Source organism: Bidens hawaiensis, unplaced genomic scaffold (assembly GCF_021521415.1).
Source record: "Bidens hawaiensis isolate Kalapana, Puna unplaced genomic scaffold, B.hawaiensis_p1.1 tig00000296_1, whole genome shotgun sequence".
Classification (NCBI taxonomy): Eukaryota; Viridiplantae; Streptophyta; class Magnoliopsida; order Asterales; family Asteraceae; genus Bidens; species Bidens hawaiensis.
Genome location: NW_027491024.1, coordinates 6,296,982 through 6,309,855, shown reverse-complemented (window position 1 = coordinate 6,309,855; position 12,874 = coordinate 6,296,982). Strand labels below are relative to the sequence as shown.

At 34.6% G+C, this 12,874-nt stretch overlaps 1 protein-coding gene and 1 pseudogene across 2 annotated transcripts; one reads left to right on the top strand and one right to left on the bottom strand.

Annotated features, from left to right (window-relative positions):
- Window positions 1-1,361: 1,361 nt before the first annotated feature.
- Window positions 1,362-3,275, top strand: LOC143619844 (glycosyltransferase BC10-like). The gene is made up of 2 exons (XM_077091678.1): window positions 1,362-2,086; window positions 2,477-3,275. Exons 1-2 carry the CDS (start codon window positions 1,547-1,549, stop codon window positions 3,119-3,121), a joined length of 1,185 nt encoding a protein of 394 aa, XP_076947793.1. The 5' UTR covers window positions 1,362-1,546; the 3' UTR covers window positions 3,122-3,275.
- A 576-nt stretch (window positions 3,276-3,851) lies between these two features.
- On the bottom strand, window positions 3,852-11,141 carry LOC143619395 (putative leucine-rich repeat receptor-like protein kinase At1g68400; annotated as a pseudogene). The gene is made up of 4 exons (XR_013151179.1): window positions 11,078-11,141; window positions 6,485-6,769; window positions 5,454-5,841; window positions 3,852-4,402 (listed from the first exon to the last, which is right to left on the bottom strand). The product of XR_013151179.1 is annotated as a putative leucine-rich repeat receptor-like protein kinase At1g68400 (transcript).
- Between the last annotated feature and the right edge of the window lie 1,733 nt (window positions 11,142-12,874).

Below are 12,874 nucleotides of genomic sequence, written 5' to 3'. Positions count from 1 at the left end.
AAATATAGAGAATAGACTGAGAATGCTCTTACTTCACTTACCACCTACATCGTAAAACCCTATATCTCAAAAAAAAAAAGAAGAAAGAAAGAAAGAAACACCACCATCACTCCACGAACCATCGCCACCATAACCACAAGTCGTTTCTCATCACTGCACCCATCTCCTGCTCGCTGGAAAAATGTACCCACCTCCTACTGGTCAGAAAAGCGTACCCACCTCCTGCTCGTCGGAAAAACGCACCTCTTTCTCGCCGAAAAAAACATCCAACCACCGTCGCACCCACCTCTATCTTGCCGCACCAACCACTAACATCCACCATCTTTACCCACCTCATGCTCGCCAGAAATCGACCTACAACAATGTCGTATAAAACAAGTTATCGATGTTTAAAATGATGTGTGAATCAACATGTGTCTTGCATGTGAAAATAAATAGTATTTAACTATTAAAGTCTGAAATAAATAACAATATTATTTTTTATCCTTCCTACACGACCCATAGTTTGAAATCCATGTGTGGTCGACAAATAATAAAAATGAATAAATATTTTCCTACAATCATGGCAAATTAACTTTCTCCCACAAATGAAATTTGAAAACTTTCCTATTAAATTCAAACATGCTACCGAAAAGTCCTTGTAACAAAGACCCTATTATTCATCAATTCCGGTCTTCTTCATATTTTCCTTAAATCATATTTTCTTGTTGCCCATGTAATATTTTTTTTCTGCTTCCTCGTGACCTTCATATTTTCTTTTATGACTCTAGTGAAAAATACTATTGATCATTTCCTTGTAATTCTTTATATTTTTATAAAAATACCATAAAAGGTAATTATGTCATTTCCATGTGTTTTACATTCTAAATCCTTTGATAGGTTTACGAACCAAACATGATAACCTCAAGGACTCCGTTGCATTTTGATTTTTGACAACCAAACGCATGACATGAATTCATTCCAATTCCCCAAAATGAATTCCAATTCCTTTGGCATTAAAAATATTTTGTAAACCAAATAGCCGTAACTAATATATGTTATATTATAGTTACAACATGTAAAGCCAATGTTGCTTTAGTAATAGAGAGGCAAGTTGATAGTAAAAAACTTTCATTGTTTTTCCAATCAATGAAAATAGATATAAAATTAGGATACTTGAATTACTTTCCAAACCCATATACATTAACTTTTTGTATAAATTGAAACTATATTGTTTAACTATATGGGTACATGATAATAAGTTTTCTATAAAAAAATCTGACTTAACATTTTTAAATCTTAAATATATATTGGAGGTAATATTAGTTTGCAAGGCTAATAAGTTGTAGTTACCAAGTAAGTTGCATTGAACATAAATGGAAACCGAGTAGAATGTTAAATGTATGTATCTAGACTGTAGAGACACGAATAGCCCCCACGCTTTCTATATAAAACGTCCCACGGGTCCGACCTTTTTGACACATTACTTTCGCTCTACCAATCATCTTTTTATTTTCAATATATTTCTTCCTTCGTTACCAATACAACAACACAAATTCAAATCACAATGAAGAACAACAACAATCAAAACTCACTGTCCACTCGTTTCCAATTATCAAACCTTTTCTCTGTTATTATTTTCTTCGGGTTCGGTTTATGCCTAGGCATCATTCTCACATTTCATTTAAAAAACGTCTCATTCAATCTCCAATTCACACAATTATCAATCTCCACCGACACGGGTACCGATACTGATACCGATGTCGCGGCATTGCCATCGCCACCACCGCCACTGCGACCGAGGGTGAGGATCGGGCTGGAAAAGTACATACAGCCGATGGAAACAATGCATGATTTGAGTGATGATGAGTTAATGTGGAGAGCTTCGATGGTTCCTAAAGTGGTGGAGTATCCGTACGACAGAACACCAAAGGTGGCGTTTATGTTTCTGACACGGGGATCTGTGTTGCTGGCGCCTTTGTGGGAAATGTTCTTTAAAGGGCATGATGGTCTTTTTACTATTTATGTTCATAGCTCATCCGGTTTCTCTTCCAACTGGACACAACAACAAGACTCCGTGTTCTATGGCCGGAGAATTCCCAGCAAGGTATGAATTGGCATTTCTACCCTTTTCTTTTGGTGTTTATTATTATAATTAGCGCTAACTTTACAAAATGGTAATGAATGTTCTCAAATGTTCCACTAAAGTCATTTAAACTTTTTGTTAATATGTGTTTCGATCTTTGTTAATATTTTAACTGAAATTAAGTGACACAAATGAAACTTATGAATACTAATTTTCTAAGTGCCACTTAATTTTTTGTTTTCTAGTTATTTTTAACATTAGAACTATTTCAAGTTTACATAATCAGGAACTCTCAACCATTTTAAGAGAAACACAATTTATGTACAACTTGATAGTTTAAGGTTATAAGCCTTTTGGTTATTTTAGTGCAAATAACTGACATCTTGAATGTTTTTTGGGTATGAAATATAGGATGTTGAATGGGGAAAAGTCAGCATGGTTGAAGCGGAGCGGCGGCTGTTAGCCAATGCGTTGCTCGATTTTTCCAACCAGCGATTCGTTCTCCTCTCGGAGTCTTGCATTCCGCTGTTTAATTTCTCGACGGTTTACTCTTACTTGATGAACTCTAGTCGCAGTTATATCGAGTCCTATGACTTGGCGGGACCCGTTGGCCGAGGGCGGTACAATTGGAAAATGCACCCGACGATTAAAATTAATGAATGGCGAAAAGGGTCACAATGGTTTGAAATGAACCGTGATCTAGCACTCGAGGTGATATCGGATAACGTTTATTTCCGTGTCTTTCAAGACCATTGTAGTGGTTCGTGTTATGCAGATGAGCATTATTTGCCAACATTTGTTACCCTAAGATTTGGGGAAATGAACTCAAACCGGACTTTGACTTTTGTTGATTGGTCAAAAGGCGGGCCTCATCCGTCACCGTATACAAGGTACGATGTTACTCGGGAGTTTTTGGAGAAGTTGAGGAATGACAGAAGTTGCGAGTACAACGGAAGAAGAAATGCAACGTGCCATTTGTTTGGAAGAAAGTTCACACCACATGCTTTAGAAAGGCTGTTAAGACTGGCTCCAAAGATTATGCAGTTCAACCCATAGACCTCTTTCACAATTTTGTATTTGTTATTTATTTTCTTTTACAGATTTACAGGATTCATATTCAATTCTTTTGGAAGTGTTGTTTTTCCTTTTTTTTTCAAGAGAGAACTTGGTTGCTTCTGCCAAGTGTTAGGCAATGAGTAAAGTAAATTTCTATATTTGAAGTTTTATATTAAACACGTAAGGCTATATATTACGGTGAGTAAAGAGGTGTGCGGTGCCCTGCCATACAGGACAACGCCCACATGAACATCACCCTGTTGGGCGTGAGAGCTTGGACGTTTTTTAGTTAAATTATAAATATGATAATATGAGTATAGAGATGCTGTTCTGAATGTTGTTATTAGTAATTTATGTATAATAATTTAAATTAGTACTAGAACAAGTGAAGTTGTCCATATATATGTGATTTGGATAATGCCTGGGCCCAAATTCTAGTAAGCGCTCGTTGACAGAATCGAAACAATAAGTGGCTGACATATATAATTCATTTTCTTTTTATACAATTTCCTTTTGGCATACACCGACATTTCTAACTATATTTTTGATACGTTTTCTAGTGGTTGGTTTGTTAAGGTATAATGATCTATCTTATGATAGTGGCTGGAGATGCCATATTTAAAACGATTTTTTATTACATTCTATTCTAGGCAATGAGTGAGCCTATACACTTAGTGACGAGTGAATTATAACTGAGGTGCCAAGTTTTTGCATGATTGAGTTTGAAAACTCATGTTGCATCTTGAAGAACAATCTCGGGTGCAGCTGCGGTACAAGACATTGCAATTTGCAACAATCCCACCATTTCCTCTTCAATATCCTTGTACCTCATTAGTTCCAAATCGAAAACCTCAGCCGTCCATTCTTCCCGCACCACCGACTGCACCCACCTTGGCAAGTCCACCGCCCCACCGTACCCGGTCCCACCATTATCCACCACCGCGGGACATTTTCCCGTTAGAAGTTCCAATAATAATACTCCGAAGGAATACACGTCTGACTTCTGAGTGGATTTACGAGGGTCGATTATTAATAACTCGGGTGCATTGTAGCCGTTGGATTTAGAGGCGGTGGTAGGCAGTGCAAAAGCGGAGAGGCTGTAGTCGGAAACACAGGGTGTGCCGGTTTTGTCTAGGAGGATGTTGGTGGACTTGATATTGCCATGGGTTAGTTTAGGTGACCTGCAAGAGTGGTGGATAAAGACTAGACCTCTGGCTGCACCTGCTGCAACCTTAAGCCTTGTGGTCCAGTCCAGAGGTGTTCTGCCTGGTCCTCTGTTTCCTGTTACATGACACAAACAAAAAACACACAAGGATTCTAGTTAAGGTGTCATTTTCAGTTTTCAGTTTTTATTAAAAAAAAACCATCAAGAGTCAGTCTAATGTATATAAAATTAGGATAGAATCTACCTTTTTTTAACAAAATTTGTAGGTTGGAATGTAATATATAAAAGTGTGACTGGATTGAAGAACAAAAGCGGAAAAAGAAACAAATAGAAAAAACTAAAAAGAGAAAAGTAAGGGTTGAGAAAGGTAAAGGACAAGAAGTTGATGGGGGCAAAACATGGAAGATCAAAAGTAAGGTGGTCCAGCCTACTCTTGTCAAGTGTTTATTTTTACTGTTATTTTGACATTTTATTGGAATACTCTCCTTTTTAACAGAACCAGTCCTCAATGTCAACAATTATTGACAAAGAAAGAAGTCCTCAGTTATTTATCATTTGTTATCATCAACTCATTATTTGATTCTTTAATTTTCTAAAGCTCAGTTTGTGAGTCGTTTTTTCAAGCTCGAGTTGGCTCGTTTTTTATTTTCTGAAATACCTTAAACGAGCCTAAGATCGGCTCGAGCTCGTGTAGTACTTTAAACGAGACAAAGTTTTGCTCGAGCTCAGACACGACAACTAACGAGCTTTACTAGAGGCTCGGGTTTGAAAAAAACTCATGTCGCCTCGAAGTTTTTATTGATCCTATATCAAGTAACTTGTGAACGCCTTGGACCGTTTAGCCATCGATTCATCTCATTTATTTAATTAAACAAACGCAAATGAAACATTATTAGGGAACTCTAAAACATAATTACTGACACCAAGTACAAAAGAATAAAGAAAAACTTTAAAAAAATATGCATTTAAGCTGAAATTGGGAGACAATAAAAAAGCATAGAAGGGAAGATTGTAAATATTAAGGATATTTGTGATGATTGGGCACCCTAGATTATGCTTTCTTTTTCTTTTTGTTTCTTTCAATAACTTTAATATGGAACCTTTTGACTCTTCCATAAAATATACAAATACATTTCTTTTATTTTTTTAACGGTAAGAATGACATACCGTGAAGAAGCCAAAACAAGTTGCCGTTAGTCATGTATTCATAGACCAGCAACTTCTCATCCCTTGCAAAATAATAAGCCTTCAAACTAACGACGTTAGGATGCCGTAACCTTCCTAAAACCTCCATCTGCTGTTCGAACTCCCGTTTACCACCAATTGACGCCTCTCCTTCAACCGCTTCACAGCCACCACATTGCCATCATCCAGCACCGCCTTGTACGCCGTCCCAAACCCTCCTTTCCCCAACATCTCTGCAGACGCCCTCAACAAATCCTCCAACTCAAACCGCCTTGCCCCCTCGAAAAAGACCATTTTACCCCTCTCAAACCCTTCTGCGCCGTTAAGTTAGGGTTCGGGTACGGACTTGAGGAATATACTATTTTTTCACCTTGATTAGAGACACAACAACGTAATTAGTAGATGTTAGTGATAGCACTATGCAAATATGAGTGAAGCATATATAATTATCAATTAGTCCTATAAATGAACCGAAAGAACATGAACAATTAATCGAACAAATATTTATGTTCATGTTCATCCGTTTAATGGACATTTCCGTGTTCGTTTATGTCAGTTTGTTAAAAATCTAAACGAATAGTTTACGAACATAATTGACAAACATAATCGAGTGTATATAAACAAACGTAAACAAGCATAAATGAACACAAACATGAATGAATTATGTGTTCAAGTTTCGCCACTAAACACATACGAACAAATATAAAACACTAAGTAGTTTATACATGATTAACACATGTGAGTTCTCATTTAATTAACATATTGATTTGTTTTTAAAATCCATAATAAAACTACTTAGTATATGAAACATACACAAATAAACGAACATAAACAAGCGTTCATTATAAACGTAAATGAATACCACGTTTCGTTTATTTATTTGAATGAACAAATTTATGTTAGCATTCATCCGTTAACAAACATAACGAACTTACCATCGAATAGTTCACTAAAACCCAGTTCATTTAGAGGCATACATACAATAGTTACACAAACTTAAATTATCAACTGACCTTCTAGAATTTGCGACGAAGACGTTGACTTCCGGTTACCAGATTTCCCATTACGCCAGAAGTAACAATACAAAATTAACGACACCAACGCCAAAACCAACACATCTCCGACAATAATCGCCACCGTACTTATCTTACCACCACCACCGCCCGGACTTCTTATCTCCGGAGAAGGTGTTGTACGACAGATCGAGAGGGAAATAGAAGTGATTGTTACAGGAAAGTCGCCGGAGAAGTTGTTGTAGGAAAGGAAGAGCAGTCTGAGTGAAGTGAGGCTGGTTAGATCTGGAATGGGTCCGTTGAGACGGTTATGTTTCAAAGAGATGACGCGGAGGGTAGTGAGTGAGTCGAGTCGGCCTTGCAGGTTGAAGCCTTCGAGGACGAGTCGAGTGACTCGGTTGTGGAGACAGGAGACGGTGGCGCATGGGTCGGAGGAGGTGAGTTTGTTAGACGGGTCGGCTGAGGTGGTCTAGTGGTGTAACTGTTGTACTAGAGAGAGTTAAGATGAGGAGTAAGAGCAAGTGTGGTGCCATCAACGGTCAGGACTGTGAAATGATGCATTGACGGGAAACACATAGAACGTTAATGGCGATCATGATCTACGTGTCGTCACATGTATACTTTTAACCCTTGTACTTTTCTTTTCTTGCCTTTAGTAACTACAACCTTTATTTATCCAAATGAATGAGTTTCCTTATTTTACCATCTTGTAATTTTTTTAATAAATTAATAAGTTACAACTTTGTAACTAATTAGCTTATCATTTCATATAAACGCATAATATCAAACACTTTTTAATTTTCACATAAACATGAATTTTTAAACTTTAATGAATTTTTAGTTAATGATTGTTTAATATCTTTCATTTTAATCAAACAATCAAATTGTATTTTCGAATATTATAACTTTAATGTTTTAACCCTAACTTTTATTTAAACTTTGATCAACACCGAAAACAAATAATCAAACAATCAAATTGTATTTTCGAATATGATAACTATAACAGAATGATAAGCAATCTTGTTTTTTTTAAGAAACTATTGATTATGGGTAAGAAAAGTAATAAATGAGCAAAAAGAAGTTTAAGCTAAAAATATGTAAATAACTTTTTTTAAGTTAAGAGAGATGAAATTATAAAGTTTTAAAAAAACGTGTGAAATGCTCTTTTTTTTAACTATTTCTAACGGTTTAGGTATATTTCATAAATATGTGGATCAATAGATAAGTAAAATAAATACAATACAATACAATACTTTCTTATCATAAATTAATATGAGACTACCTACTACACCTGTAATTTCAAAAAATATGTGGTATCAAAATTGTAAATTCATTCAATCATTTTGGTTCTAATTAATCGTCTGAATGAATTAGTTTGATTTAGAACATATCAAAAATCAGACATCGACTTCAAATTTGACTACCAAAATATATCCTGAACCAGCTCGCGATTGGATTCGGTAAACCTAATTGATTAATTGGACTAACTGAAACTTGAGAATTATACTAATCAATCAATCGAAGATACCAAAAATTACTGAAAGTTCAATTCTTATTAAGAAAACATATTAGGTCATTTGCAAACTGAATGAACTGATTTGAGCATGATTCAATTAGAGTGATTTCATTATTGAAAGTAATTTTCATAATTGAGGGTAATTTTAGCTGAGAGTATTTTTCATATCTGAGCTTAATTTTCATAACTTAATGTTCATAACTAAGAGTAATTTTAATCGGAGTTAATGTCATTTTCGTCCCTGTGGTTCGATCACTTTTCGCCATTTTCGTCCAAATTTTTTTTGAGCATTTCCGTCATAAAGGTTTCTAAAAGTTATTACTTTTGTCCAATTCGTTAACTTCATCTAAAACTATGTTAACTTAACGGGTATTTATGTCTTTTAACTTATTTTACATAGATTTATATAATAAGAAATAATGATAATTATAACAATCGATTAAAACTCAACCCTAACCCCTCTCCCGCCTCACCACCTCTTCGATTTTCTCAGGAGCTACCACCATCAGCCACGACTTATTAAATCACCGCTAATACCATCAGTCACAGGGCCGGTCCTAAGAATCGTTAACAATTTTGGCCGAAGACGAGTAAAAATTTGTGCGTAAGAAAATTATAAATTCGATAGCTTATATAAAGAAATAAATAATACAATAGTAAATGTGGTTTCTTTTACTAAAAGTGGGTTGATGTTGTTTCTTTTATTAATTATACCATTTGTTTTAATTATATAATCTTATTTACTATTTTCAGGACTATCGGGTATGGGACCGTCGACCACCCTACCCTTATCAAATACACCCCTAAGTAGTCACCATTGTTGCCACCATAGTTGGCACACATCATCAACTCCCTGACTCCCTCAACGCCAATGAAGCCTCAAGGCCACCACCGATGCACCCTTGTTAAATCGGTTCTAACTCGATCGGAAGGAAATTACACCAAGCTAGGGTTGTTACGGAAGATACAGAGCAGGTGAGTAAAATTAAAAGAATGGATGTGGTTAGATGAATTAAATTTATGGTTTTCATATAAGTGTTGGCACAGTCGTTGAAATGATGCGCTTTTCAAGGAAGAGAATGAGGTCAAGGTTGCGGAGGCTGCCGATGACGTCCATTTCAATCTTCGACGAGTTCCGGCTTGCAACTAAATGATGGGATTGTTTTGTTGAAAGGGAGAAATGAGGAACAATACAGAGACGAGGGCTCTATAAGCGGAGATGACATTGTCTGCGAAAGGTCGACGATGGTAGATGAAGCAAGTCAGTGACTTTCGGAAGTGGCCCACAATATAAATTATAAATTGTTTTTTATTTTATTTTATATTGGGGTTTATTATTAAATAAAAGGGGGTATTTTGATAATTTTGTAGTAATTTAACTGAAAACAACTAACATTAGTGAATTGAATAGAAATAACAAGTTTTAGAAACTTTGATGAAGGATATGCCTAAAAATTTCTTTTTGGATGGAAATGACAAAAGTGAACAAACTACTTGAACGAAAATGACATTTTACTCTTTTAACTGAGTAGAATATTCATAATTGTGTGTAATTTCACTTTAACATAATATTTTGCAATTTGTGAACCATAGCCGGAGTTCAACTGAACCAATTATATTGTAGTTTCACAATTTATTGATGATTCTACAACCTCATACACATCAATTCGATTGGTTAAATCATCAAATTTTGATTAATTTGAAGGTTCTTGAAGTTCTACGACATTTATGTTGATTTTGGTTTTAATGTTTGAGACTTCATAGTTGAGCTCTAATTAGGGTTCATAAATAGTGCAAGACTAAATTTGTTTGAAGTTACATTTATGCTAACGTGTAGTTTCAAATTGAAATTGAAATTGAAATTGAAATCAATGATGTAAAAAAGTCACATACGTAATATACGATAACCATTATTGTATGGTTATTCACCCCTACATGTATTTGTAATTTGTAGAGGCAGTTATGAAATTTACATTAAATTAAAAAAAGGGTTCACAATTATTTTATGAATAGTGCCCGCATCTCAAACTTAGATGTTCAATGCTTGTTACCTTGAGTGTTGACTACAAGGACCCTCCCCGACACAACCCAAACCCACCCAACCCCCCTCCCCCCACCCCAATATAATAATAATAATAATAATAATAATAATAATAATAATAATAATAATAATAATAATAATAATAATAATAATAATAATAATTTGCCTGGACAATAATTTTAGTAATGTTCAATAAGTGAAAAACTAAATTTAGATTTTACAAGTTACAATCTAAAAGGGGACGAAGCCGAAGCGATAATAAGTGAGATAGGTGGCGGAGTTATTTGGTACTAATGAAAACACCGTTCTCGTTTGAAGCAGTACAACCAAAAACCATCCAACGTGAGGAGTCTCTCTATAAAGTCGCCATGATTAATTGCTCTATTGGTTGTATCTGATTAAAAGTAAAATAATTTAAAGATTTTTAATTAAGAATAATTTAAGGGAGATATAATTTAAGGATGACCCATTCCCTCCTATGTAATATCTTGACCATCTACATACTAAATATTAAAGATTTAAAATGCTTTGTTTTGTTGGTCTAGTTTCCATCTTATATATTTAGGGAGGAGGGTTTGATCTTTACAATCACGAATTAGGTGAATTTAATAGGTCTAATAGGATGAAGGTGTCCTATTTCTCATCTTAATGACCTCTCTTTTACATGACGTAATATCGATTTTTTCTTTTGTTTCAGCACTAACCAACTTTAAACTATGAAAATGTTCATTTTTCTAATCCCTTAACCTTTTGATTTGTAGTTTGAGTTGTTTTGGCTATGCATCCCTCACGTTGGCTTTTTAGCTTTGGCCGGCACCGCAAGGGGATGAGACAACGTTTTTGAGCGACGCAAGGTGTCCACCTCACCACGCTGCATCGAATCGTGACTCAACTAGTAGTCTAATTTATACATAATTCGTGTTTAAAGTTATTGTCATGATTTCGTAAAAAGAATATAATATGATGAAATGGACACAAATATATCGCATTAGTTACTTTAAAAGGTGATAATATGATCACCGTTTATAATTATTACATGTATCGGAAAAGCACATGAAAAGAAGTGTGGCGTTAATAACCCATGTTGGAGACAAGGCCATTAAAGATATGTGTCACATACTCACATTATTTACCACTTGAAATTAAATATTGAATCATGTAGTAATAATATATTTGTTAGTGGTAGGAACACCTTTTCAGCACATATTTCTAACTTTCTCTTTTGTCCTTTTTGACTCATTTTTCAATTCTAACCCTTGTACTTTCAAGTTATAGGTCCGCGCTATTGAATTAGAAGCTTAAGGTCAATGGGTATACCGTATACACCATTTTGGGTTATGGAGGGTGCTGAGATGGCAGGCGGGTGACGATTAGAACACGCTGGTCAGTAGTGACGGGTTGTAAATAACCCCCCTCACGCTGATCATCCCCTTCTACTGTTGGTCATCCCCTTCTACCAATAAGATTTTAACCTTTTAAATTTTTATTTCGTTTTTCTAAATAACATAAATAAACGGAATGGTGAGAATGGTATATCAAATTGGTTGAAGATGACGGAAAAGCTAAGGATATGATAGAGCAAGTCCAATATATATTATTAGCAATCCAAACTAGGGTTTTGAACCCTAAATATTTGAGGCCCTCTTTTAAAAATATTACAATTATATATATTATATATTTTCTAAATTTTATCAAAGGCTTGGGTTATACACATACTAGGAAGGTTATTCAAACACCAGGAGAACCTATTCGGCTCGTATAGGTGCAGAGTTATGCCATTTTGTGTCAGCTAGTGTCAGGTTTTGTTCCCTTGTATCGTATAGCACATATACGAGTCGTATAGAGCTATATGACTCGCATATGTTTTTAATTACTTTAAAATTACAAAATATTAAAAATAACATCCGAATTGGTTACAAAATAGAAACACGTAATTTAAAAGTAAATATTTTGCTCCATAGTAATCAAAAACTATGAACAACATGAGCATTTTGGGTGCTTTTTAGATGTCGTCATGCGATCTGATCTGGTTGACACCTATATAAGTTATCTAATCTTTCGAAATTATAGTGTTAGGAAAATAATTTCGTTTATTGATGTAGATATTTTGACTCGTGTTTAACTCAACTTTTGGTATAATCTTATAAAGCAACACACAAATCTTACATGGTTGAAACAAGGAAATTTGGATACATGGTCTGTACGGCCCTGGGTGGAATTGACTTGAAGCTAGTGTAATAATTGATGATGACAAATGAGGAGAATAACCTATAACATAGCCTAATAGTTTGGCATATCTGTGTTTGTTTACGAAGGCTATATAAGAAACCTAATGCATTTAGAAAAATTATATATATGGATAAAAGTTGGAATGTCGGTGCCACAAAAGTTTTTTTATAATATTTTATTAGTTCAGCTATGATATTTAGTTGGATCATTTTAATGTTAAAACAATAAAAATGGTTTGGCTTGACGATTGTTGACTTGTTCAAACTGTCTAGTTTAGTGTAGACTTTGATTATACAACACAGGGTTGAGGGCTGTTTAGTTTAGTGTAGGCTTTGATTCTTTAACACATGTTCGAGGGCCATTTTAAACCGGGGATCATGGATTTTTTTATTTTATTTTTTATTTTCTTAGTTAATATTTTTGTGGTGGGTTTTGGTGGTTACTTTCTTATTTGATATTTATACGTAAATACCTTAAAATAAGAATTTAATGTAAATACAATTTGATAATATTTATTATTTGTCTTAAACACACGTGATTAGTTTGATGTGGTTTCTCATTTCTTTTAACGTTAAATTTGATTATACTCTATTTTTACATCAAT